The 27,306-nt window shown below is 41.2% G+C and overlaps 1 protein-coding gene across 1 annotated transcript; it reads right to left on the bottom strand.

Moving 5' to 3' along the window:
* Window positions 1-380: 380 nt before the first annotated feature.
* LOC118010385 (placenta-specific gene 8 protein) lies at window positions 381-25,127 on the bottom strand. Its single transcript, XM_035004632.1, has 5 exons — window positions 25,061-25,127; window positions 10,439-10,580; window positions 8,234-8,358; window positions 4,272-4,387; window positions 381-658 (listed from the first exon to the last, which is right to left on the bottom strand). The coding sequence occupies exons 2-4, from the start codon at window positions 10,548-10,550 to the stop codon at window positions 4,283-4,285; spliced, it is 342 nt and encodes a 113-aa protein (XP_034860523.1). The 5' UTR covers window positions 10,551-10,580; window positions 25,061-25,127; the 3' UTR covers window positions 381-658; window positions 4,272-4,282.
* Window positions 25,128-27,306: the final 2,179 nt, after the last annotated feature.

The raw sequence follows: 27,306 nt of genomic DNA, 5'->3' as shown, positions 1-27,306 counted from the left end.
AACTGGGTCATACTGAATTTTAGCACTGAATTTTTATTACTTGTCCTGATACTTTGTATTGAGAAGAGAAAGAGTATCAACACAACAAACCTGTCAGGTATGCAGCTAGGAAGCAGGGCATATTGTGTTGTTACTTTGTCAGCATTAATAATCCTTATAGATAATAAGGAGCAAAAGTATTAGCTAAATTAGTATTATAAGTGTCTTACAATAGTTATCTGTAGTCTTTTTTTCTGTCTCCAAGTTCTTAGATGAAAGAGAACTGAGTTGCCGTGGACCAAAATTTCCTGTGCAGAAACCAAATTATCAGAACAAAAGTATGAGACTGACCCTTAAAATTAATGACATAAAGACATTGAGAACAAAAGAAGCATAAAGAATCTTGTTAGTAAAATCTTTTATTTTGTTTACATGCCAAATGTAACACAAAATTAATAAGCCAGAAAATTTAATAATATGAAAGCAAGGAGAAACTAAGCTGGACCATTTAGCAAAACTAAGGGAAAACATTCATTTAAAATACATCAAAATTCCATTTTTTTTTTACCCCATCGATTGTGCTTAAACAGATCCATCATATTTCAGTTGCAAAACGCAGAGGAGGACTCAAGCTGAAGGGTGTCTGCTAACTTTAGTTGCTTCAATAAGAGCTTTTCACCTATGAGGGACACACAAAGAAGAGTTTTGAATTTTCTTAATCTATGTTTTTATTTTCAATAAACTTTAAATTTTAGAATCATTGTAGGTTTACAGAAAAATTGCAAAGATAGTACAGAGAGTTCCCATATACCCTGCACCAATTTCCCTCAGTTAACATCTTACTAAGGTAGGTTTGTTACAACCAATGAACCAATGTTGATACATCATATTATTAATCAAAGCATATACTTTAGTTCGATTTCTCAGTTTTTACCTAATGTCTTTTTTCCGTTCCAGGGTCCCATCCAGGATAACACATTACATTTAGTCATCAAGTTTCCATAGGTTCCTCTACACTGTGATTGTTTCTCAGACTTTCCATGTTTGTGATGACCTTGACAGTTTTGACGACTACTGGTCAGGTTTTGCAGAATACCTACAACTGATGAGGTTCCCTTTGGTCACCTGGCTGAAATTGTCTTGTCAGGTTTCTCCACTATAAAGATTTACTCTTTTTCTCCCCTTTTCATACTATACTCTTGGAAAGGACGTCACTGTACAAACCCACTCTTAAGGGGTGGTCAGTTATGCTCCGTCTCCTTGAGGGAGGAATACATGCATACATTTTTTGGAATTCTTCTGTACTTCTGGAAGATTTGTCTCTTCTCTTCCATGTGTTTATTTGTTTGTTTAATCATGTATTTATATAAGTATGGACTCACAGATATTTTATTTTGGTTATAATCTTTTCTAAAAATTCCATTTATAATCTAAAATTACTTTGTTGCTCCAAGTGTTCCAGTGTTTACAATTTGGAGCTTTTTCTGCTGGTTCCTATGTCCCTTTCTTTCAACCTGTTTATTTTTTAAAATTTATTTATTTGAGAGAGAGACAGAGAGAGCACCAGCATGGGGAGGGCCCAAGAGAAAGAGACAAGCAGACTCCCCACTGAGGGAGGGGAAGTCCAACACCAGGCTGGATCCCAGGACCCTGAGATCATGACCTGAGCTGAAGTCAGATGCTTGACTGACTGAGCTGAAGTCAGATGCTTAACTGACTGAGCCACCCAGGTGCACCTCAACCTATTTTTAACATAAATCATGTTATTCTTTGATCTTTGTCTCTTGATTCTCCCACTTCAGGTATTTGTATATCTAAAGTTTCACCGTTGATGAATAATGTCGTGTTCAAGGTGATGCACCAGAGTCAGGATCACCAAGGTATTTTACTTAAAACCAATTCAAACATTCAGTAAGATAATTTCTCTGAGATTAAAAAAAAAATAAGTTCAGATGTCAGGATTCATTATGTATGTGTGGATATGTATTTTATCCAACTTGTCTCATGTATTTATTTAAATAAACAGGGCTGAACTGGTTTAATTCTTCATCTTTGCTTCTGACTTCATCCTGTCCAATCTGTGCTATATACCACTCTCAGATTAATTCTTCTAAAGTATAGCTCTATTTATGTTACTCCCTTACATAAAGCCTACAATAACTCCCCACTGCTTGCCAAATAGAAGGCCAAATCATTAGCCTAATTTCATTATATTGCATGCCATGGCCCCAACTCACTTTTAAAGTCTTTCTCTTCTCATTATTTTCCTACTTATATGTTCCTGCCAAGTTGGAAGGACCTAAGCTCGTAAAGATGTTTTTCCTTTTTTCTGCTTCTATAGTTTCACTAATGTTCTTGCCGATTAGAAGCAATATCCATTTCTATTAATTAAAGTCACATCTCGTGTCCGAGATCTTATGTTTGCCCTATCTGATCCATTTCCATCCTTGTTTGCCCTGCTGTGTGTCCTGGGAGGCTGACCTATAGACTACAGCAACACTTTCCTGCCCGCTGCCAACCAGTGGGTTCAAACAGTGGGAAGCCTAGAAGGACTTGGGAAAGTGATATCAGGGTACTTTTCCTCTTGCCTACTTCCTGTGAGGTTGCCCCAGGCTGCTCCTGTCCTTCTAGTGAGAAGTTACCGGTCCTTTGGGGGCAGCCTTCTCCTTCTCAGAGCTCACTCCTTTGGGATTCTGGTAACTGCTCCCTCCTCCCCTCCCTGAGGCCCAGAGGTGGTTAACAGTTCAACTGTTGCTAGTCTAGGTTGCTCTGGGACCCTCCCTGTCATTTCCCTAGACCTCCCACCCACGCCTGTTTTGTGAGTGGTCTTCATTAAATCTTTGTATTATTACAATTTGAGTGCCATCTATTTCCTGTTGTGACCTTGATAGTCACTTCCTCTTTAGAGGAAAAAACCACTTCTTTCAAGAAACTTTCATTTACACATCTCACAGAATATGATCTGTTCTTCCTCTGAGCATAAAATAGCACTTGGTCTAAAGGCATTAGTCAACCCGACATTTTATTTAAAGCCTGCCTAATCTTCTCTTTTAGAGTATAAAGTCTCTAACGACAAGAGGACCAGCTTATTTATTTTTGTTCCCCACAGCACCTAGCATTGTCCTGCATAGGACTGGGTACTTGATACATTATTTGCTAAATAAATGACATTTTAAAATATATCCTCCACAAATTATACTTGTTAACCTATGCAGGGTTCTCATTCACTTGAAAAAGGAAGTGGCATATTACAAAGAATGGAAAAATTAATGCTTCCTTCCCACACTCAGGATAAATTCTATAGGAGACTGACAAAATCATGTTTATTTCTACTTGATAGCTAATTCTGAGAATACTGGAAAAATTAGTTGGAAATGATTTGATTGATTTTCAGAAGTTCAGATTCTATATAACATTTCCAAATATTCTATATCCACCACTTTCAGAGTTCACTTTTTTCAATAGGATTTTCCTGTATAATCTTCCCTCATTCTTGAGACGCTTTATGCTGCAATCAATTCAAATATTACATAACATGTCATTTTCATTTGCTCTACTACTTTATAGTTATTTGCCAATTTCTTTTGTCGATTTGATTGTCTTAGTAGGGAGCATGTTTTCTACTTCTTTTGTATCTCACCACACCCTGACATTTTATAAGTGGTAAGTGCCTCATTAATGGATAAAGAGAATTCTGAGAAGTCTAGAAAAGTCACCATCCCTTTATTTACTAAAATATGGTTTCAAATTATAAAGCTAATTGTTGTAGACTGAATGTCTGTGCCCCCTGCAAAACTCATATGTTGAAACCCTAACCCCCACTGTGAGGGTATAAGGAGGAAGAGCCTTTGGGATATAATTAGGTTTGAAATAAGGTCATGAAGATGAGCCCCCCACTATGGGATTATTGTCTTCATAAGAAGAGAGACCCGAGTTTACTCTCTCTCCACCATTTGAAGACACAGTGAAAAGGTAGCCATCTGTAATCTAGGAAGGAGAGCCCTCACAGGAACTGAATTGGCCCACACTTTGATCTTGACCTTCCCAGGCTTCATAACTGTGAGAAATAAATTCTTATTGTGTAAGCCACCCAGGCTATGGTAAATTGTTATGGCGGCCCAAGCAACGTAATGCAGCTATCTTCTTCATAAGAAGAAACCAAAATCAATCTTTATATTAAGATAACATTTGAGAGACTTAAGGAATTGTTATTTTAAATTATTACTCAAAATAATGCGTAATTTACAAAGCCCTTATTGTGTTTCAAACAAAACCCAGATTCTGGGACCTACCATTAGTTTTTTTAGAAAGTACGCATGGCTCTCCTTCTGTTGATGTCTCTCTTGATTTGGCAAAGAGAACAGTGAGGACAGCAAAGCGTCACCATATAGTCATCGCAGATGGATCCCTGTTTGAAAATACAAAAGAAATAGAAATTTAAAATCCACCTGTTTGGAAATTAAGACTTACGGATTTTTAAGACATTTTGAAGACAAGCAGAAGGAACTGATCTGTTGAATTCAGAGTTTGGATGGATACATTTAGGAAAATGTTAATTGATTTTTCCATATAACTCCTCTTTTTATGACATTAAATGTTTTCCTATACTTTGTAATATTGAATATAGAAGATACCAATCAACAAAACTGTCAGTATGAGGGAAAAACAGAGAGTTTCAGAAAGTAAAACTTCAAAATTCTTTTCTTCCACACCCCTACCCTATCTCAGGAAGCTATTAGAGGATATCTCCACCCGCAATGAGGGAGGAAACCAAGAAAGAGGAAGATGTGGAATATACGAAACAGGAGCCTAACACAAGAGAGAAGCTAATGGCATCTCCAGGGTAATGGTGAAGGAGATCCCAGGGCAAGAGAGTTAAGCACCACAAATGAAGAGCAATTAGTTCCAAGGGTAGTTGTAGGTCAGGGAGTGATTTCATTGAGAAGATAAAAATGGTAGAATGTCTGATATGTTGAATATGTTGGAAAGAGACTTAGAAAACTGGGAGAGTTTGGGGGTTAAAGTAAGTGGAAAACGACTCATAAGAAAGTGGAAAATTACTAATTAAAACACCAAGAATTATTAAGACCAAGAAATACAAAGTTTTGTATTTGTATACAGGAAAAACAAAGTTTAGTGGGAAAAGCAATCATAGTTCACTACATGACTCAACTCGGAAGAGCACATAGGTCTCATAATGTAAGTACCAAATATGGATTTAACCCAAATTACATATACCTTTTTGGAAGAAGTGGGGTGGGGAGAGGGTGCATGTTTGTGGTGGGGAAGGAGAACAAAACAGAACTAAATTCTCATCGTTTATAGTGGGAGGTCTATAGACAATGCCCCAAATGGAAAACTCAAAAAGTAGCAATCCAAGTCTATGATTTGGAGATATGGAGGAAAATACCTACAGAGCTCTGGGGAGAAGGTGGTAGGAGAGAGAAGTTTGTGGACTGCTACCCTTCTTAACAATAATTAGATAATCTAAAATTGAGCTATGTGCTTGCAGAGCTTTGGTAAATAAATTAAAGCTATACTAGAAAACAGGAATGGGGTCATTTAGTGGGCCAGGAATTTTGAGCAGTTTTTTGGAAATTGGGAGCAGACGGGATTACACTGATGGAGAAAGTAGAACAGAGCTAGGGATGCAGAAACCTCTAACAGGGTCATGGGCAGGGCATTTTATTAATCCCGAACTCAAAAACCTGGAACTCAGAAAGGAGGACGAACAGGCTGGGGAATGGAAGGCAGGAGGTTCACTGAAGACTGCCTGAGCAGCCGGGCCAGCCCCGCATTGCCAAGCTGTGGCTTTGCCCCAGGATACAGCAGGCAGGTGAATTTAACAGAGGACCCTGGGGTGGGCTTTGGGGTCCTAGGAGAGGACGGGGGTAGATGGGGGCAGTTCTTCACCTATCTTCTAAGAGATCAGACTCCCTAAGACTTAACACAGACACACTGGAAGAGAGAATAAAGGGTAAAGACATTTTGGCACATCAGAGAAATCTAAATTGCTCTCACTCATGAGATAGCCAAATTGTTTTATGTTTGGTATTCACTGATTATTTTATTTTATTTATTTGAGAGAGAGAGCTCAAGCAGGAGGAGTGGCAGGCAGAGGGAGAGGGAGAAGCAGGCTTCCCGCTGAGCTGGGAGCCTGATGCGGGGCTCGATCCCGGGACCCTGAGATCATGACCTGAGCCGAAGGCAGCCGCTTAACCAACTGAGCCACCCAGGCATCCCCATACAACCCCCCTGCTTTTTTTTTTTGTTTAAAACTTCTTCTCTTCTTGTTGTTGCATAGGTCTTTCCTGATTGCTTTTATTCCCTAGAGATGTCCCACAACAAATTTTTATCCAATTAGTGAGGACCCTTCATTTTTCACCCACAATTTAAAATTCTATTCATCTTGAGATTCATCCGGGTTTTTGTGTGTATCAGTAATTCATTCCTTTTTATTACTGGGTAGTATTCCATTTTATAGATATATCACACTTCGTTTATCCATTAACCAGCTGGCGGATATCTGGATTGTTTTTAGTTTGGGGCTGTTACAAGCAAAACCGCTCTGAACATTTGATACAAGTCTTGGTATGGATATATATTTCTTTGGGCAAATATCTAGGAGTAGAATGGCTGGGTCAAATGGTAGATGCATTTAACTTTTTAAGAAACTGCATTTTAGGGCGCCTGGGAGGGGTATTTGACAGTATCTTTCAAATTTTGAATGTGCATACACTGTGATCTCTCACTCTAATCTCGGGCACTATTGTACAAAAGTACCAGTGCATATACAGAATTTTATGTCCTAACAACGATTTAATCTACAATACTATTTAACCTTTCATCAGTAAGGAAGTGATTAAGTAAATTATCTGTATGGTGGAATACTATGAACACATTAAAAAGGATCTGTATTACAGACACAAAAGGGGTCTACCAAATGTCACGTGGAAAAAAAAAACAAGTTGCAGTATAGTATGACCCCATTTTAAAAGATAAACACAAATCAAAAGAGCCCTGCAAACCTCAAGCCCCATATGTCTACATCCATAGCTAGAGCTCCATCTAATCTATATCTGTATACCTTATAGGCATAGAAAAAACCTGAAAGAGTGCATACCAAATTATTAATAGAGTTTATAGCTGAGTAGTGGAATTGTGTATAAAGGGGTTAGATTTTCATTTTTTACTTTCCATAATTCTGTGTTTGAATTTGTCATAAAATTAGGTATATAGCATGTATTATTTTTGTAATTAAAGAACTAAGAAATATCTTTAAATGAAAAAATAAAATAATTTCAGTGGAATAAAATAAGCTCCTAATATATTCTGCCTATTTATTTGTTCCCTGTGGTGCTTAATTTTACGTGCCAACTTGGCTAGGCCATGGTACCCATATATTCTAGATGTTTCTTTGAAGACTTTTTAGATGAGAGTAACATTTAAATCAGTGGATGCTGAGCGAAGTAGATTATCCTCTGTAATGTGGGTAGGTTTCATCCAGTCCGTTGAAGGTCTTACTAGGAAAAGACTGACCTCCCCAGAGCAAGAAGAGATTCTGCTGGCAGGCTGCCTTCAGACCCGAGCGGCAACTCTTCCCAGCCTGCCAGCCTACTCTGCATTTTCGGACTTGCCAACGCTCACAATCACATGAACCTATTCTTTAACGTCTCTCTTCAGATGGGTCTATATTTACCTCTGTCTGTGTCATCTATATCTCTTTTTGGTTGTGTTTCCCTGGTGAGTCCTGACGGACGCAAGCTCCTGTCACATGAAGTGCAGCTTGTGACGTATCGGAACGTGCGTTCATGGAAAGACAGGGTTGAATATTGACAACTTCTACTTCTAGTGCGTGTTTTTGGGCGAGTTACTCCACCCCTTAAAACTTTAAAGTCCTCATCTGTACAATGTGGACCTACTCACTTTCCAGGGAGGGTGTGAGGATTCAGTGAGGTGTCCTCTGTCATGTACTTGGGGCATACTAGATTCTGAATAGTCCCCGCACATTGTATGATACACAGTGCAAATATGAGAGTTGCCTATGTTCGAAGGTCTTTGACAGAAACCTAGAAGGAGGTCACATAACCAGGGGGACCTATTGCTACAGCAACCGAATACAAAATTGCACGTGCTAGGAAAGACCTACCAATCAAATTCAGGTGATGGACACCATCAAATGGTTTGCAGGTTTAAAACGATGATTTTGAAAGTGGGGGCATGTTTGACTGATACAGTTTGGTAAGAGACTCACAGGGATGCCATATCGGGTCCGGTAGAGGGTCCTCATTGCAACGGATGTCCCACAGAGACAGCATTCATTCATGTCAGCTGCAACTTGACATGCAAGGCACATGAAACAAAATGTGCCACAGAGACCTGGACACATGAAGCCAGAGGCACGAGTTACTCCACTCTGTTCCTGTCACCTTTGGAAGCTAGTTTGCTTTCACAAACAGCAGTCCCAATCATGGGGCCTTTGCCACACATCCTGCTGCCAAGGCCATCCGCAATGCTTTTGCTCAGCATTACATCAGCTTCTCCCTTCTCCCCACCCGGTCATTTCAGGAATCACCACACCTTGGCAAGTATGCATCCTTTTTGTAGCCCTGCCTTCCTTCATCTATTGAATGCCTCACTGAGACCTAGCCATGTTCCAGAGATTGTCCCCAGAACTGGTTGCCTCTGTCTAGGAGGGCAGTCAGATAATAAAATGAAAAATTCTCCAATGGAAATCTCCTCAAGATGTCAAGAGGTCACCCACAGAAATGAGGCCTCAAAAAGCTCTGGGAAGGATATGCTGCTTGAGCGGAATATTGACAGATGAGTAGAATTTGGCAGGCAGACAAAAGGGAGCCGAGCGTCTCTGAGATCACTTGGCATGTCTTGGCAATGGCTGGTGTTCATTCAGTGTGGCTAGATTGGATGGGGGTAAAGCTGGAGGGTGAGGCAGGTTGGGGACTGGATGACGAATGAGTGCGTGGAGTTGGTCATGAAAGTCATGAGGAACCACTGAAATATTTTAAGAAGGGAGAATGATTTGGTCAGGGCTGCAATTAAGGAGTCCTGCCATGAAGGAATTAAGCTTATATTAAAACTTGTAATTCACTTATTTGAGTGACAATGCAAAGGGCTGGAGGATTAAACTATTCATCTTTAGAGGATTTTAGTAATGTAGTCAGTCTTAGTATTACTAAGATTTGCAGATGTTGAACTAATGTCTTGAGATGTGTAAATCATCACCCCAGGTCATCCAGTAAGACAATGAGAGCCAATGAACAAACCCATCGTTCCATTTTCTAGGTAATTTTTTCTCTCTGTGCTTTTTAATGTACAGTTGACCTTTGGACAATGTGGGGGTTTGGGCGCACCGACCACCTGCGCAATCAAAAAATCTGTGTGTAACTTTTGATTCCCCCCCAACTTAAGTACTAGTAGCTTACCATTGACCGGAAGCCTTATGGATAACATAAACAGTTTATTAATCCATGTTTTGTATGTTATATGTATCATATACTGTATTCTCACAATAAAGTAAGCTAGAGAAAAGAAAATGTTAAGAAAAGCATAAGGAAGAGAAAATACTTTTATAGTGCTGGACTGATAAAAAAAATCTGCATATAAGTGGACCAGTACAGTTCAAACCTATGTTGCTCAGGGATCAACTTGATTTCAAATTTCAATTTCACTGGTAAGTTAAAGGTTAATGTATTTTCTTTCCTTGTCTCAGAACACTCTGTGGACTTGAGACAGGCAAATAAACCTCAAAGCAAATTTTTTTCTAGGCAAGTTTGTTTCTTGTTTGGTGTTGAGCACGAAGCTCCTTGGTCCTCTCTGACACCCCCCATCCCATCCCTGAACTTACTTTCCCCAACTTTATTTGGAGAGATCTCACATAAAGGAAGCAAAGCAGAGTTAGAGATTCTTTTCCTGATGAGAAGCTGACTGCCTTTAGAATTCTTTATTCTCAGCTACATAAAAACCTAAATGTATAAATTTAAATAGTTCTTTGCTGAGCTCCCGTTGAAACCATGGATGAATACTATGTCTTGTGTGCCGGGCACAATGTAACTCTAAAGTAATGAGTTTACATATGTAAGAACAGTCTTTTTTCTTTTTCTTTTTTTAAATCAATGGAAATGTCTCTTTTATTTTAATGTATGGTCTATTTATAATCATTAGGCCAGACCCATTGGTTGTGAGAATCATCAGCTTCGTTACTATCATCTTAATTCCAGTACTTATCTTAGGAGTAAGACTATTGATTGATGTGCTGGAGAAAAATTAGCTATAATCAGCACAAGCCTTTTTTCTTCACTTACCATTCATTGCCTGACATGCCAGGTGCCCTGTAATAGGCTGGGAACCTTTACTACACCATAAGGGAGGAATGAGGGAAAGCTTTGGCCTTTGGTGCTTCTCCTCCATGGCAATTACGGGGGCATTTCCCAGCACTTACAGACTCCACAGTCGCTGAAGCAGTCACACATGCCTGTCTGCCAGTTGGAGGTTTGGGCCACAGGACCACATCCAGGCTGAGTCACAATGACCACCGGTGACTGAGCTTGCATTTTCGATGTAGGGTCTTGAATGGCCGTGGTCTGAAAAGGAAAAAGTTGGTGTAAGTAGACTCCAGGTTGCTCGTGAAAACCTGTTTTGAGGCATTTTGCTTCACAGGCAAGTGGGACAATTTAGATTAAGTGGCTTGCTGATCTTTCTTTTTAGATTTTATTTTTTCATTTGAGAGACAGAGCAGGAGTGGAGGAGAGAGGAAGAGGGAGAGGGAGAAGCAGACTCCCCATTGAGCAGAGCCCGACGCAGGGGCTCGATCCTAGGACCCAGAAGTCATGACCTGAGCCAAAGGTAGCCGCCCAACCATCTGAGCCACCCAGGTGCCCCTGCTTGCTGATCTTTGAAGAACATAATTTTTATCTCTACTCCTCCTAAGACAGAGGCTCCTGGGGGAGGGAATTCACTGAACTGGTCAATGGAACAATGGCTTCTCTTGGAGTAAGGGGGCAAAACCGGGTTATTGGTACTGTTTTTAGACAGGTACCTAGTATCCACACAAGACAGGGGAACCAATGACCAACTTGTTATAGTTGTCAGCAGTAGTGAATTGCAGAAAACAGGCTTCTTTAAAATTGCACCATCCTGAGCTTTTGTGCACACACACACCTTTCCCCTCTTGCTCCTTTTATAGGTTCCCTTTTATTTTGGATTTATTTCTGATGAGCAGTTGTAAAACAAAAACAAACCTCCTCTGTTTTCTGTTTACCCACAAAATAGTCTACTTCACTACTGCCCACCAAATATGTGGTAGTATTTCCCACACCAAGCAATTCTGCAATAACAGCTGGAGTGTCCTACAATCCGACTCAATTCTGACCCTTGTCTACAGGAGATAGCTTCAGATCCCACAGGTTAAGGGCTCAGTCCCATGAGATTGCTCCTACTTCTCCACTGTGGACGGCAGTTAGAAGCCCAGGTTGTCATCTGTGCTTCTGACTTACCAGCTATAGACTGAAGGTTCCCATGACCCCTCCTTCAATTAATTAGAGTGACTCACAGAACTCCAGAAAACAGTTTAACAGTTTACTTACTAGGTTATTGCTATTTTACAAAGGAAATCAAAGGATTCAAATGAACAGATGATGAGATACATAAGTTCAGAACATGTGGAATTTGGGGTTGCCACCCTGCTGGCTCCCTAACCCAAAATCTCCCTGAACCCTATTCTTTTGGGGCTTTATTGCATTAGGCATCATTGATGAAACCATTGGCCATTGGCAACTGAAGTCAATCTTCAGCCCTCCTCTGGCCTCCCTGGAAGTCTGGGAGGTGGGGTTGAAAGTTCCAACCCTCTAATCACAAGGTTGGTTCCCCTGGCAACCAGCCCCATCCTCAAGGGCTTTCCAAAAATCACTTCTTTAGGATAAACTCCTCGGTAGTTGAGAGGGGCTTGGTATAAATAAAAGAACACCTTTATCGCTCTTATCTACAGTTAAGAGATTCCAAAGATTTTAGAAGTTCTGTGCCATGAACAGGGATGAAAACCATACATATATTTCTTATTATAAACCACAATATCACAGTAGTCCTCTCCAATCTTTTTGTATCCAAGTTCTTCACTTCAAATTTACCTGGGGCCCGTGTCCTCCTCTCAGTGCTGGCTTGGAGGCCCTTTGACATATTTTGGGGCAAGTCCTGATAGTATGTCTCAGCAAAGTGTATTATGAAGTCCGTTTTGTGAGGTTAACCCTAATTTCTATCAGGAGAGGCAAGGTGGGGTCATAGAATGTGGATTAGATTTGGAGTGAGAGTATCTTTGCTCAAATCCTGATTTCTTAAACTCTGTGATCTTGGACTAGTCACTTACCAGTCCAGTCATTTAAGTTTCCATTTATTAGTCTGTAACATGAAAGTGGTTTCTGACCTAACCACCTCACATGTTTTTTGAGAGTGGTTTTTTTTTGTTTTTAAGATTTTATTTATTTGACAGAGAGAGAGAAGCACAAGCAGGCAGAGGGAGAGGGAGAAGCAGACTCCCCGCTGAGCAGGGAGTCTGACTCGGGGCTCGATCCCAGGACCCTGGGATCACGACCTGAGCCGAAGGCACACGCTTAACCGACTGAGCCACCCAGATGCCCTATTGAGAGTATTAAATGAGATATAGTCTGGGGATGAGTTTAATGAACAATAAAGAATCAGATAAATATAAGGGAGAGTGGCTATCACGTACAAAAGTGTAGTAAGGAAATATGATGAATTCCATATACGTTTGTTGGCAATAATATCAGCTAATAGTCACTGAGATTCTACTCTATGTCAGACATTGTGCTAGACTCACATTGTCCACTTAATCTTACAATAGCCCAGCAAAGTAGAAACTATTATCTTTATTGAGCTGATAAAGAAATGGACACTCGGAGTTTAAGTGAATTGTGGAATTCAAATCCTCTTCAGGCTCATTCCACAGCCCCATCTCCTCCCTTTGTCTCTTAGCTTTGGACTCCCACTCCATCACAGCACTTAGTACAGTGTGGCATTGCCACTGGTTTGTTGGGTCTCCTTGAGACCTGGAACCCTCTTCTCATATTTATTCTTTTAGCAACAAGCTCAATGTTACGCTCATAAAGGTATTGCCTCATTGAATTAAGTGCTTAAAATACGCTTGATTTTCTTACAGTGTGCTGGGCACTGGGATGTAATACATTTCCACTTCAGAATTCAGGACATGTTTTGAAAAGCACACACACACACACACATGCTAAAGTTGAAAATACAGTGCCTTGAGATCCTCAGGCATTGTCATACTATTTGCCTTTTTTATATGATTTTCTGCATAGAGAGAGCAGGTCCAAAAACAGGCAAAGTACCTCAGTTGTTCCATATCATTTTACACTTTTCTATTTCTCGAATAAGCTTGTTTCTTTACAGATCTCATGACTTAGTTAACACTTAGCCAGTTTGCTAGTTCCTTTGAACAAGAAGAGAGCACAGTATAGGAGACCAGGAATAGTTTTAAAAGCAGGGTAATGTCTTCGATATTTCTCTGCACAACTGAAAGTGTATCATGCAGGAATGTTTCAAACATGTCTAAATCTGCCCAGACTTCACCATAGCTAATTATAAATCATCCAGGTCCACACTCACAGATGGTCCCCTGAATCTTGGCAAACAGTCTCATGAAATAAATGTTCAGTTATTTTGGATGAGGACAAACTAGTTTAAATTTTTTTTTTTAGAAAGCAGGAAAAGCTTAAAAATGTTCTGTTTCTGTTGAACACCATCACTATCAGAAAGTAGCTCTAGGGGGCGCTCGGGTGGCTCAGTTGGTTAAGCGTCTGCCTTCGGCTCAGGTCATGATCCCAGAGTCCTGGAATCGAGCCCGGTGTCAGGCTCCTTGCTCAGCGGGGAGTCTGCTTCTCCCTTGCCCTCTGCCTGCCGCTCTGCCTACTTGTGCTATCTCTCTGTCAAATAAATAAACAAAATCTTAAAAAAAAAAAAAAAGAAAGTAGCTCTAGGTATTTCCCTTCCCATTAGTGGGTATAGTATGCAAACACCACACATTTTTAAAGTTTTAATAAAATGATTATAAGTATCTCAGAGTACAAAATTTGCTATTATTTATTTATTTAATTTTTTAAAAATCTTATTTATTTATTTTACATATATATAGAGAGAGTACATGAGCAGTGGGAGGGGCAGAGGGAGAGAAAAAGAATCCTCAAGCCAACTCCCAGATGAGCAGGGAGCCTGGTGTGGGGCTTGAACCGAGGACCCCAGGATCATGACCTGAGTGGAAATCAGGAGTTGGCTGCCCAACCGACTGAGCCACTCAGGTGCCCCTACATTAAGTATTTAAAGAAGACTCTAAAATGAGAGACATTTAAAAGCCCCAAGTTTGAGAAAATAGTAAAAAGGCAGGAACAGATAATTCACTAAAAAAGACATAAAAATGACCCTTAAAAGATATATATCAAAAAGATGGTCAAATTCACTCAAAGTTAAAGAAATGCAAGGTAAATACCTGTCAGATTGGCAAAAATTAAAAAGCATGCAATGCATTCTTTTGGCGAGGCTTTGAAGAAACAGGCACTCAAGTTTTGCTGGTGACAACACACCATTTTGGAAGGAACTTTGACAATACCTAAGATAACTACATATGCACTTACCATTTGATCCAGTAATCTCACTTCTAGAAATTATCCTGAAGATATAACTGTAACAATGTAAAAAATATATATGCCTGAGGTTATTCATATATATGGGAGAGTGGTTGAATAAACTATGGTACTGTTAGAAACAAGACAGCAGGCCTGAAATGGAGCCACTTACGCTAAACCCCATGTGGCCACACCAAGACTTAGTTTCAGCCCTCCCAGAAATGGAATCTTAAACCAGTCAGTCAGGAATTGCTAATCTGCACTTGTTAGGTAATCTGCCAGATAGACCCCTACCAACCTCTAAAGAAAAATGACCTTGCCATAACCATTTTTTTTAAAGATTTTATTTTTATTTATTTGAGAGAGAGAGAATGAGAGACAGAGAGCATGAGAGGGAGGAGGGTCAGAGGGAGAAGCAGACTCCCTGCTGAGCAGGGAGCCCGATGCGGGACTCGATCCAGGGACTCGATCCAGGGACTCCAGGATCGTGACCTGAGCCGAAGGCAGTCGCTTAACCAACTGAGCCACCCAGGCGCCCCCTTGCCATAACCATTTATTTGCTTTTTTGTCTAGTATAAGTGCCTTGTTCCTGCTCCCTTCTGTCTATAAAAGTCTTTCATTCTGTATAGCTCCTTAGAGCTCCTTTCTATCTGTTAGAAAATTGGGTGCTGCCTGATTCATAATCATTGAATAAAGCCAGTAAGATCTTTAAATTTTACTCAGTTGAATTTTTTTTTAACAGTACATCCATACAACAGAGCATTATGCAGCTATCAAAAGAAAAAAATGAGGAAAATCTCTATAAACTGATATAGAATGATTTCCAGGATATACTAAGTGAAAAAAGCCATGGACAAAAGAGTATGTGCTGTCTGATATCCTTTATGTGAGAAATAAAGGGATATAAGAAAACATACATATACAATAAGAATTACAGAAAGAATAAACCAGAAATGAACAAATGTGTTATGTTCAGAGTAAATGGGGTGAAAAGAATGGGAGAATGGAAATGGAATGGTAGGGATGGGCTGACACCTCAAGTGTACCTTTTTGTATGGCTCTTCCTCTAAATCATGCTAATATGTCACACATTAAGTCAACACACAAATGGACAATTAAAGTCAACCAGAATGTGGAAGGAACCCCATAGGCAATATAAACAGTGACAAATTAACCTAATTGTATTACAATTAATACTGGAAACACGCTGAAGTGAGTGAGGAAGAAAAAGTTAACCATAATAACTTCAGAAAGCAGTGTTTTGACTATGTAATGTAAGGCTAAAGACAAAAAGAACAAATATTATACCTTAGTTATAAACTGGTTTTTCACAAGAGTATGGGTTAGCAATTCTGAAACTTCTTTATATATATATATACACGCTAGGCTTGAACAAATAAATATATTGTGGATAATGAGACTGAGGTTTTTTTACTGTCAGACAAAGAAATTACAAATAAGGAAAGGAGGAGGGCTGATATGAATCCTGTGCTGTTGGATTGGAATCAGAGGTACAAACTCATGATTATTTACGCGCACACACACACAGATAGATATGTGTGTATACATAATTACATTTCCTAGCTCCACCCACTGAGAGGACCTAGAAGCAACAAAAGCCCAGTATCACTGAATATACCTTGTGCCCAAATTTTGGTTTTGAAATGCCATTTTCCAATAAAAGGGAGCCAGAGTTCATTGGCGAAATGGCTGATTCCAGGGCTGGGGCAGGGAAAGTACAAGAAAAGCCTGGAACCTCTTGTTTCAGGACCAAAAGGTCAAAAACGGCTCAACAGTGGATTAGAGACAGGACTTCAGAGCCCATCTGATGGTTCTCACAGTGGCCAAACCAGGACAATTTGAGCAACAAAATAATGTTAATAATGGGTTATAACTCATAAACCAATGTAACTATCCATAATTCCATACTGATGTAAATAAAATAACAAATTTTAAAATGAGGGGAAAGGTATAGTGCTTTTTTTTTTTTTTAAAGATTTTATTTATTTATTCATGAGAGAGAGAGAGAGAGGCAGAGGCAGAGGCAGAAGCAGGCTCCCCACGGAGCAGGGAGCCCGATGTGGGACTCGATCCCAGGACCCTGGGATCATGACCTGAGCCGAAGGCAGACGCTTAACCAACTGAGCCACCCAGGCGTCCCAGGTATAGTGCTTTTTTATGAGAGAATTCCCATTAATGAATGTACAAGGAATGATGGAGATACAAGACCACCATTTGGCAAACACCACAGTGATAATTGGTTTTTTTTTAAGATTTTATTGATATATTTTGAGGGGGGAGGGGCAGAGGCAGTGAGAATCACAAGCAGACTCCACGCCAATCATGGAGCCCGACGAAGGGCTTGATCTCACGACCCTGAGATCATGACCCGAGCAGAAATCAAGAGTAGGACACTCAACTGACTGAGCCACCCAGGCGCCACCACAGTGATATTTGTTGAAGGCAAGGCTTATAGATGGATGCTCATGTGTTTGTTTATTGTCATGCGCTGAAGGACACAACATCACTTCTGTGTTATTTTACCAAAAATACGTACTCAGAATCCACTCATAAGAAAGTATCAGACAGGGGCACCTGGATGGCTCAGTCGTTAAGCGTCTGCCTTCGGCTCAGGTCATGATCCCAGGGTCCTGGGATCGAGCCCCGCATCGGGCTCCCTGCTCCGCGGGAGGCCTGCTTCTCCCTCTTCCACTCCCCTGCTTGTGTTCCCTCTCTCGCTGTGTCTCTCTCTGTCAAATAAATAAATAAAGTCTTAAAAAAAAAAAAAAGAAAGTATCAGACAAAACAAAAGGAGGAGGATTCTACAATATATCTGGCCAGTAAGAGTGTCAGGATCATGAAAGACGAATGAAAACAGAGGAAATATTCAAGATGGAAGGAGACTAAGGAGACATGGTGACCAAATTCAATATGGGATCCTGAGTTGAATCCTGGAACAGAAAAGGAGCTGTCAATGCTCTCCAATCAGAGACCATGAAGCACACAACTACAGTTGAGCAACTCAGGTGTATTATATATTATAGCAGGGGAGAAGGCACACCATGGGGACTGCGGGGAATTTCAGTGACAGGGTATTAGAAAACAGTTTTCGGTTGGGTAGATTTGGAGGAGGATCAAGGAAATGGAGTGGCCCAGAAAGTGGAATACAGTTCTATGACTGGGTCTATTAATAGACCCTCTCTACAGGGAGCACTGACGAGAGCAAGGTTAATCCTGCAAGAGGTGCTGCCACAGGAATCACTCATATTAGCCAGGAAAGGATGCTGTTTGGTATGTTGTGGCTTGGATAATGTTTAAAGTTCAAATATATGTCCAAATATGATTATGGAGTGTGAGTGTTTTTATCTTGATCCATCATGGTCACAGACTAGCTTTATCTGATGTTGATGCTCTGTGAAATTCTTTATGTATAAGAGAAGAACATCAGGACCTAGTGTGAGCGACAGCATGGATGGACCTTGAGGGTACTGCGCTCAGTGAAATAAGTCAGACAGAGGAAGACAAATGCTGCATGATCTCCCTTGTTTGTGGGGTCTAAAACCAACCAACCAACCAAACCAACCTCACAGATACGGAGAACAGATTGGTGGTTGCAGAGATGAGGGGTGGGGCGTGGGAGAAATCGGTGAAGGTGATCAAAAGGTACAAACTTTCATCTACAAAATAAGTGCTGGGGATGTATTGCACTGCATGGTGATTATAGTCAATACTATTGTATTGTATATTTGGAAGTTGTTGAGATAAATCTTAGAAGTTCTCATCAAAAAAACTTTGAAACGTGTGGTGATATGTTCATTAGGCTTATTGTGGTGAACATTTCACAATATATACAAATTTCAAATCATTACGTTGTACACCTGAAACTAATATAATATTAGATGTCAATTATATCTCCAAAAAGACAAGAAAAAAAAAAAAAAAAGACCCAGTGTAAGTGCCAGGCCAGCAAGTAGCCACCCCGACGCCGTGCTGGCAAGACCAGTCCATCTCCCCAGGGCCAAGGACTGCTCTTCTCTTCCCTGAGGCATTAGTGGGACAACTAGTAAAATCTGGATAAGATCTGTCAGTTAATTAGTTAATAGTTTATCAACATTAATTTCCTGGTTTCAATATTTACACTATGGTCATGTAATTTACATGAAGAATCAGGAAAGCTGAGTGAAGGGTACACAGGGATACTGTGTACTTTAAAAAAGTAGCTTTATTGAGACATATTTTACAGGCTGTAAAATTCACTCATTTAAAATATATACTTGAGCAATTTTAGTATATCCATAGTTGCACAGCCATCACCATATTCTAATTTTAGAAGATTTTTATCACACACCCCTTAAAAAATACCCATAACCATTAACAGTAACTCCCCACGTCCTCTCGCCTCCCCCAGCTCCAAACAGTCTCTAATCTGTCTCTCTTGGTTTGCTTCTTCTAGACATTTCACATAAATGGAAACATACAATACAGTAGTCCTCCTCATCTGTGGCTTCAGCTACCCATGGTCAACCGAGCTCTGGAAGCAGAGCATCTTCCGTCTGACGTATGGTCAAGACTGGTCTATGCCTAGAGCTGTCACAGTGCCTATGTCATTCGCCTCACTTTATCATCTCAGGAAGGGTGAGTAGATATAATAACATTTTGAGAGACCATGTTCACATAACTTTCATTACAGTATATTGTCATAATTGCTCTGTTTTATTATTGTTGTTGTTAATCTCTTACTATGCCTAATTTGTAAATTACACTTTATGATAGGTATGTATGTGTAAGAAAAAAGCATAGCATATGTAGGGTTTGGTACTATTTGCAGTTTCAGGCATCCACTGGGGGGTCTTAAAACATGTCCCTGGGGATACAGAAGACTGTGTGGAGTCTTTTGTGACTGACTTCCTTCAGTTAGCATAATGTTTTCAAGGTTCATCTATGTTCTAGTATGGATCAGTACTTTTTTACTGCTGAATAATATTCCATTATGTGGATATACCATTTTGTGTTTATCCATTCATTAGTTGATGGACATTTAGGTTGTTTGTCCTTTTTGGTTATTAACGAATAATGCTCTGGTTACTATTTGTGTACAGGTTTTTGTGTGGACATTTATTTTCATTTCTCCTGGATATATAGCTAGAAGTCGGGTTTGTGGATCAAAATGGTAGCTCCACGCTTAGCGTGTTGGAAGGAGGATGCTCACCACTGTACCACCAACGCCATGTGTAACATTCTGAAGACTCGTTTCAAACTGTTTTCCAAAACGGCTGCATTTCATGTGAGGGCTCTCCTGCATATCCTGGTCAACACTGGTTATGATCTGTCTGTGTGCTATTTTTGCAGCATTTTTCACAAGTCAAAATCATTAAAAAATAACAAAACAAAACATAAAAAAGAATATGGGAAGAGGGGAGCCCCGTAGGATTTAGAGTGAAAAATACAAAAACAATCTGTGCATAATGTAAATATAGCCATTATAAAAATTTTAAAATTTCCCCCTTATTCTTAGGAACTATCTTAAAGAATTTCTCTTTTTCCTTTTCTGTATAAAATACCATGAACTCCATCCAGAGTAGTTGAAGCTCATTTTAAACTTGTTAGGTCTGCCTTTTTATAAAGATACATTTAAGTAGTTTTTAGTTTTGCTTTTTGCTCTCTCAGATATACCCAAACGGCCTTTTACTGCCGTCTGACAATACAGGAGAGGCTAAGCATCGTGGATGTCAGAGAAAACAACGTGAAGGAGTGCTGTGGTAAGTGCACACAGAGTCAGTGGGGCTGCTCATTCCGGGCGTGCCTTGTTTGTGGGTGTCTCCGTGGGGAGGAGGTGTCTATCTCGAGCTGATGGAATTCAGTGAACTTGCTGCTGGCTGTGCTCCGGCGGCCGAGAAGGGAGCCGGTCGGTGTCAGGCGGAACCACGCTGCCCAACCCTCCCTGCCCAGCCTCTGATTTTCCTTTTAGGGCGGACGGCCCACCCGCTCGCGGTCGCGGCCCAAGGCGGAGGCGCCTTCCCGGATTCGAGGGCAGGCGGGCTTCCGCTCTGCCGCCTGGAGGGCGGGGTGGGCTTCTCACGGGGTCTCGCCCCTCGCCACCAGGGATGGTGACTGCCCGCCGCAGCTGGGCGCTCAAGGTGTTTTCCACCGGGTACGCGCGTTCTCCCTCCCGCCACCGCTGGTTATGTACCCGGCTGTGTCCGCTGCCGGGACCAGACCCGGGGCCTGCGAATTGCCCAGGGGGAGGGTCGACCGCAGTCCGGGGCCGGCCGCTCCAGGCTGCGCCCCGCGGCTCCCCCGGGCCGGGCTCGACGCCCTGGCCCAAGCGCGCGCGGCGCGGGCGGACGCGCCAGGACGGCAGCGGCTGGGCATTCCCGGAGCGGCGGGACGCGGCGTCAGGCGCAGGGAGCCGGGGGCTGGGACAGGTCCGCCAGCGGTGTCCCGCCGCCGCCGCCGCACGCACCCAGTCTCACCAGGCATTCACGTAAACTTGGCAAAGTTTTCATCAACGGCCCTGGCCTGACCAGCTTACTTCGGATCGGCAAGTAAGACCGCGAGAAACTAACACAGCTCACTGATTTTAACACCTACCGGGTGCGCCCTAGATTCTGCTTTTGGTGCACACGCCCGGTTTTTATCTTAATAGGCAGCAACCGCAGCTCTCCGGACAAATTCGTTCTGTCAATCTCATGAAAAAGGAAGTAAAGAAATTTCGATTATTTCCTTTCTGGTGCTCACTCCTTTCGCAATAATTAGCTTGACTTTAGGAAAAGTAAGCCTCCGGTCTGGAATGGAAGCTCCGCAAGGGCAGGGAATTCTGTGGGCTATTTTCGCCGATGTATCTCGAAAGTTTGGTACAGGGCCTGGCACACAGTGGGTGCCCACTAACGTCCCCGCGCCCGCGTTCTCTTATTCCCACCTTGCTGAAGCAATGCATGACGCCGGTCAGAGGTGGTGTACATCCGACGCCCGCTAGTGCCCATTGAAGCAATGGCCCTGCTTCACAGGACCCTTTTAGACTAGCAGAGTACTAGGACCCAGTTTTCCCTTGTATCCCAGCGACAGAAGCCATATTTTTGGGTGATAGCTTCCTACATTTAGGGCCTGGGAAGAAGAGGCATTTTGCAGGAAATACTAAAAGAAATTCCACGTTTTCTTTTGCATTTCCTTTTAACGATCAAATATTAGAAAAAAAATATGAAAGGCTATTCGTATATTGTCTAAGCAATTACAATCAACACATTTCTTTTTTTATCAACACAGGAAATACCCATTTTGGAAACAATAAGTCCACAGAGATTTAAAAAATTGTAAAGGGGTTATGCTGATTATCCTCTAGCTGCTTGTATTTTTTTTTCCAGGCTAGCCGATGCTGAGCACACAACTGTCATTCAATAAATACCAGCTAAATGAATAGATTATTTCCACGATATCTCTCAGAGGAAAAACATGTTCATGTAACTAGCTTATTTTTCTTCACTTTTTAAAAAGAAATACATATTTTTAAAGACTTTATTTATTTTAGAGAGAGAGCGAGTGCGGGGAGGGGCAGAGCGAGAGGGTGAGAGAGAATCTTAAGCAGCCTCCATGCCCGGCGCAGAGCCGGATGGGGGGGCTCCATCTCAAGACCCTGAGATCATGACCTGAGCCGAAATCAAGAGTTGGCGGTTTAACTCACAGGGCCACCCAGGCGCCCGTTTGCTTATCTTTCAAGAAGTCTACGCTATGATTTTAAATATAAGAACAATTTAAAGATTTCAGAATAAAAACTTGTCTGCAGTTATAGAATTGCCCTTTCCTTCCCCTGACTGTCTTCACTCAGTATATGCTATGTGTACTTGTGAATTCAAACTGGTTGCTGTTAGCCCTGAGAGCGGCGGGAGACCCGAGCATTCTCCAGGGCCTTTGGAGTCCAATCTGAATATTCATACCGTAGCAAGCAGCTTCATCCAAAATATCCCTACACTGACGGCCGCTTCATTTGTACAGAAATTTACTCTCTCAGTTTAGTGACTTAAACAGTCTTCAGCCCAACAGTCAGTTTTAGGTTTCTGTTTCTTTCACTACTTTTGACTTCTTCTTTTGAATATGAAAACTGTGGGGACCCAGGTGCTTCCGTGGACCTTTTAGCACGCATAGCTGAGCAGAGAGTGCGGGCCCCAAGAGATTTCTCTTGTTACTGGAAGGAAGTTCATCTCTAATGAAGGTTGCCTGCAGGAGCGGGGAAGGTTGCTCTGTCCAGCCCAGCCCAGACGAGCAGCGCTGGAGGGAACCACGGTCCTACACTTTCATCTGACCAATTTAGCTTATTTGGAAAAGGGTTTTGTAAACTCCCACATGAGATTTCTTACTCCAGGAAATACCTCCTCGATAGTCATAAAACCGAGAGGAAAAAGCAAATACACTCATCTGCAGCTCCACTTCCCTGAAATCAAAGTCCAGTAGAGACGCTAAGGATTTCGGAGACCTGATCTACAAGCCTGTCTCCCAACGTCAGTGGTCCTCAAGGCTTACTTAGCGTAAAAAACACGTGGAGAGCTTGTTTACGAGGTAGATTCCCAGGCACTATGCTCCAAAATGGTTATTTAGGTGGGCTGGGCTGCAGGAATCTGTCCCGAGCACCCTCAAGCTGCTGCTCCGAAGCCAGAAGGTGCTGTTGTGCCGAGAAAGGTCGCCCTTTCGTGTAGACACAGCTTGGTGAGAATTAGAACAATCCTACCCTTTCTCCAGGCAGATACAGCCCATGCTGGCGCCTCCAGCTTGCCTGAGGAGCACAGGCTGAACCAGCCCTGCTCCTTCCTTTGCTGGCTGCCCGTGCAGAACCCAGTGCCAATGGCTTTGCAGGGCACACTTTGTCACCCACGCCCTGGGCTTTGTCATTTCTCTTCTGTTACAAACAACTACAGATCTGGTCTAATTCAGCAAACATTCGTTGGGCAGCCAATGCATGTAAAAGCGTTGTGTTACATTTGGTAGGGACGAAGGGGGTATCTGTAGTTCCCTCTTGAGGCCAGCGGCTCTGCCCATCACTAAGTGACAACCTAGCTGTTTTGTTTGCTGCCATCTTTGTTCCCACAGGAGCCGAGAGTGATGGAAAATTCCACTCAGGAAAAAGAAAAAAAAAATGGAGACAGGAGGAACTGAAATGGGAATCTTGGTGCACCAGTTTCGAAGAGAGACTACAACTCCTTTCTCCAGAAGGTTCCTTTCATGGAATGGCCTCAATGCTAGGAAACCTTGCAGAATTCTGCTCACATTTTAAACATCCTAATTGCACCAATTAGTGTTAGTTACAACTAACCTTACACCTGTCTCCCCTGCCTTGGAACACCTCATTCTTGAGAAGAACAGCCTGTCTTCTTATTAATATTAACCGATAGTATTAGTGTATTACATTAATGTATTACTATATTATATTATTATTAATCAATCCAGGTACTAAATGTATTACTTAGATTTTCCTCTTCTTTCTAGTGTTTACTGATGCTAAATTTTGATTTTTTTCACTTTTTAAAAAATATTTTATTTATTTATTTATTTGAGAGAGAGAGCACATGAGAGTGGGGAGGGTCAGAGGGAGAAGCAGACTCCCCGCCGAGCAGGGAGCCCGATGCGGGACTCGATCCAGGGACTCCAGGATCATGACCTGAGCCGAAGGCAGTCGCCCAACCAACTGAGCCACCCAGGCGCCCTTTTTTCACTTTTTAAAAAAGATTTTTATTTTTAGGTAATCTCTACACCCAACATGAGGTTGGAATTCACAACCCTGAGATCAAGAGTCGCACACTCCACCGAATGAGCCAGCCAGGCACCCAGATTTTTTTCACTTTATTTGAAACATTTTCATTTCATGATCTCTCATCTCCTAAGCTATCAAAAGTAAAAATATAATGATAGGTGAGAAGGGTAACACCTCTATGCATATAAATGAAGCACCAGAATTTAATTTTGTAACATTCCAGTCTGTTTTCTTACTTTCATACTGAAAATTCAAAGATTCTCATGATTCATTAGCTAAATCCAAAAATCCCATTTCCTATTTCAAAGCACAAAGAAATTAGACCAGCACAAGTAAGCATGCATATGTATTAATATAAGGAATGAAATTAACGATCCAGTTAGTAAATATAATACCTGATGTGTGTTTTCTGCTGGAAACAGTAGTTGATAAAGATTCAAGGCTACACTACTTTGAAAAGCATGGCATCTAACTCATGCTTGGCACATTATTGTTGAATTTGACTGAATTTAAAGCAATTAGGTAAAAAAACATTGGTCTTTCAGCTGGAAATAAAGAAATCAAACACTTTAAAAAAAGAAAAAAACCCCCCAAAAAACTTTTTCTTCCCCCCGCCCCCTCCCCCAGTGCTAAGATAAGCTTTTAAACAATCACTTAATTTCAGAGTACTTACAGTTAAGAAATAGGTTCTGAGCAGGAAGTGTTTAGTGGCTTGGGAAAGTATCTCACTAAAAGAGAAAGATATGTGAAAACAGAAGTAAACGTGTTTCTTTTGCAGACGTAGTACAAAGAACAAATTCAGAGGTTTTTATTGGCCAGTATAATTCTAGCAGCAAGGTGTGTTCCAGTTATCTTGAATGACGTAGATAGAACTAGAGGGTATTATGCTAAGCGAAATAAGCCAGTCAGAGAAAGACAAATACCATATAATTTCACTCATATGTGGAATTTGAGAAACAAAACAGATGAACATAGGGGAAGGGAAGGAAAAAGAAAATAAAATCGGATGAAAATAGGGCGCCTGGGTGGCTCAGTTGGTTAAGCGACTGACTTCAGCTCAGGTCATGATCCTGGAGTCCCGGGATCGAGTCCCGGGGGACTCAACAGGGAGTCTGCTTCTCCCTCTCCCGCTCCCCCCTCTTGTGCTCTTTCTCTCTCTCACTCTCTCAAATAAATAAATAAAATCTTAAAAAAAAAATAGGATGAAAATAGAGAGGGAGGCAAACCGTAAGAGAAGCTTAATTCTAGGAAGCAAACTGAGGGTTGCTGGAGGGGAGGTGGATAGAGGAAAGGGGTAACTGGGTGATGGGCAGTAAGGAGAGCACTTGATGTAGTGAGCACTGGGTGTTGTATGCAACTGATGAATCATTGAATCCTACCCCTGAAACTAGTAATACACTGTGTGTTAACTAGATTGAATTTAAATAAAGAATTAAAAAAAAAAAGAAAATGAAAATATTTCTTGCTAGAAAAAGGTGTGTTCACTTCTCCTATGTTAAGTACATTCATATATCTTTTGGGGGGGGGGAAAGGATTTGATTCATTATATAATTTGGTTTTACGTGCCTGGCAGAGCTTACCAATTTTCAAAACTTTCTTTATCCCTTTAACACAATAAATAACTTTGATTTAGTGCATATTTATTGCCATCTTTATATTGGGGAGTTTGTAGGTAGTATTTGGGAGAAAACAAGCTATCTAGCATTCCATACGTAATCAGACACTTCTCTTTTCCTCTCTCTTTTTGTCTGCTTCTTTGGATGTCTTTCTTTGTTTTCTCTAACACTGATTAAATGTTATGTGTTAGGCACTGTTTTCATTGCTTTGCGTATGTTAACTTACTGAATCCTCCCCACAGTTCTGCGCAGCAGGAACGACTATTACCTCCACTGGACGGACAAGGAAACGGAGTCACAGCTATGTTAATAAGTGGCTAGCAGGCGGCAGCTGGAATTGGTCGAAATGGACTCTGATCTGTGTACTCAGGTATCTGCACCACATACTCCCTCACCTTCTCACAGTACGGTCAAACATTATTAGCCTTGCTCTTGTGGGAAATACTTGCCATTTCAAAAAACTCAGAGTGGGTGAGAAGTTCTTAAAGGCTTAAATTATGAATCAGAAATCAAGACTATGAACAAGTATTTCCGAAGAAAACATACAAATGAAAAAAATGGCATAAACAACTTGGACTTGACGTAGTAAAAAAAAGTCATAATTTATAGCTGAGCTGACATGAGATCAAATCCTAGTCGTGCAATTTGTTAGCTATGTGGCCTCTGAAAGTCAGTTCAGAAACATGAGCTTTGGTTTCCTTACCTCTAAAATTAGAGAAATAAGACTCACCCTACTAGTCATTAAGGAGTCATTGACAATGTGGCCCATTTTAATGTTCCATTTATGTAAACCGATACCACTGAAAGATGCTTGAGATACCAACTATAGTCTGACCCAGTGATTTTTTTTTTTTTTGCCACAGAGATGACATGAAGTCTTGACAAAGTTTTGCAAAATGGGTAGACTTGTTGATTTTGGTGGCATTAAAAATGGGTACTCTCTTTTTTGGAAAGCAGTATTGGCTATACAGTATGTAGCAGAATAAAAAAAAATACCCTTTGGCCCTACAATTGTACGAAGAGTGAGTGTCCTCTTAAATTTTGCACCCAGAGGCACTTTGTTTGCCTCAGCCTGGTCCCAGCCCTGAATGAATACATTTGGAGGAAATGGTCAAATCATGTCCAAGTCTGTGCTGGGGAAAAAGAGTGGGGAATAAGAGTTTAACCACCCAGCCCATCTCTTTGAGATATGCCGGAGGCAACTGGAGAAGGCAAGATGACATATTGCAGACAGAAAATGTGGGCAGAACACAATGTAATAGGAATTAACTACGAGTGAGGTTCACTGTGGGCTGGGAAAGTT

This window comes from Mirounga leonina, unplaced genomic scaffold (assembly GCF_011800145.1).
Source record: "Mirounga leonina isolate KUSES-001 unplaced genomic scaffold, KU_Mleo_1.0 Mir_129, whole genome shotgun sequence".
Classification (NCBI taxonomy): domain Eukaryota; kingdom Metazoa; phylum Chordata; class Mammalia; order Carnivora; family Phocidae; genus Mirounga; species Mirounga leonina.
The sequence above is the reverse complement of the archived record's forward strand: the minus strand, read 5'-3'. Positions and strand labels throughout refer to the sequence as shown.

Coding starts and splice junctions, on each gene's coding strand:
- LOC118010385 (XM_035004632.1), bottom strand. CDS start 10,550: ATGCAAGCTCAGTCACCGGTGGTCATTGTGACTCAGCCTGGATGTGGT. Junction 8,359..10,438: donor CTTCAGCGACTGTGGAGTCT/GTAAGTGCTGGG, acceptor TCATGTGTCCAG/GTCTCTGTGGCACATTTTGT. Junction 4,388..8,233: donor GGACCCGATATGGCATCCCT/GTGAGTCTCTTA, acceptor ATTTTCAAACAG/GGATCCATCTGCGATGACTA.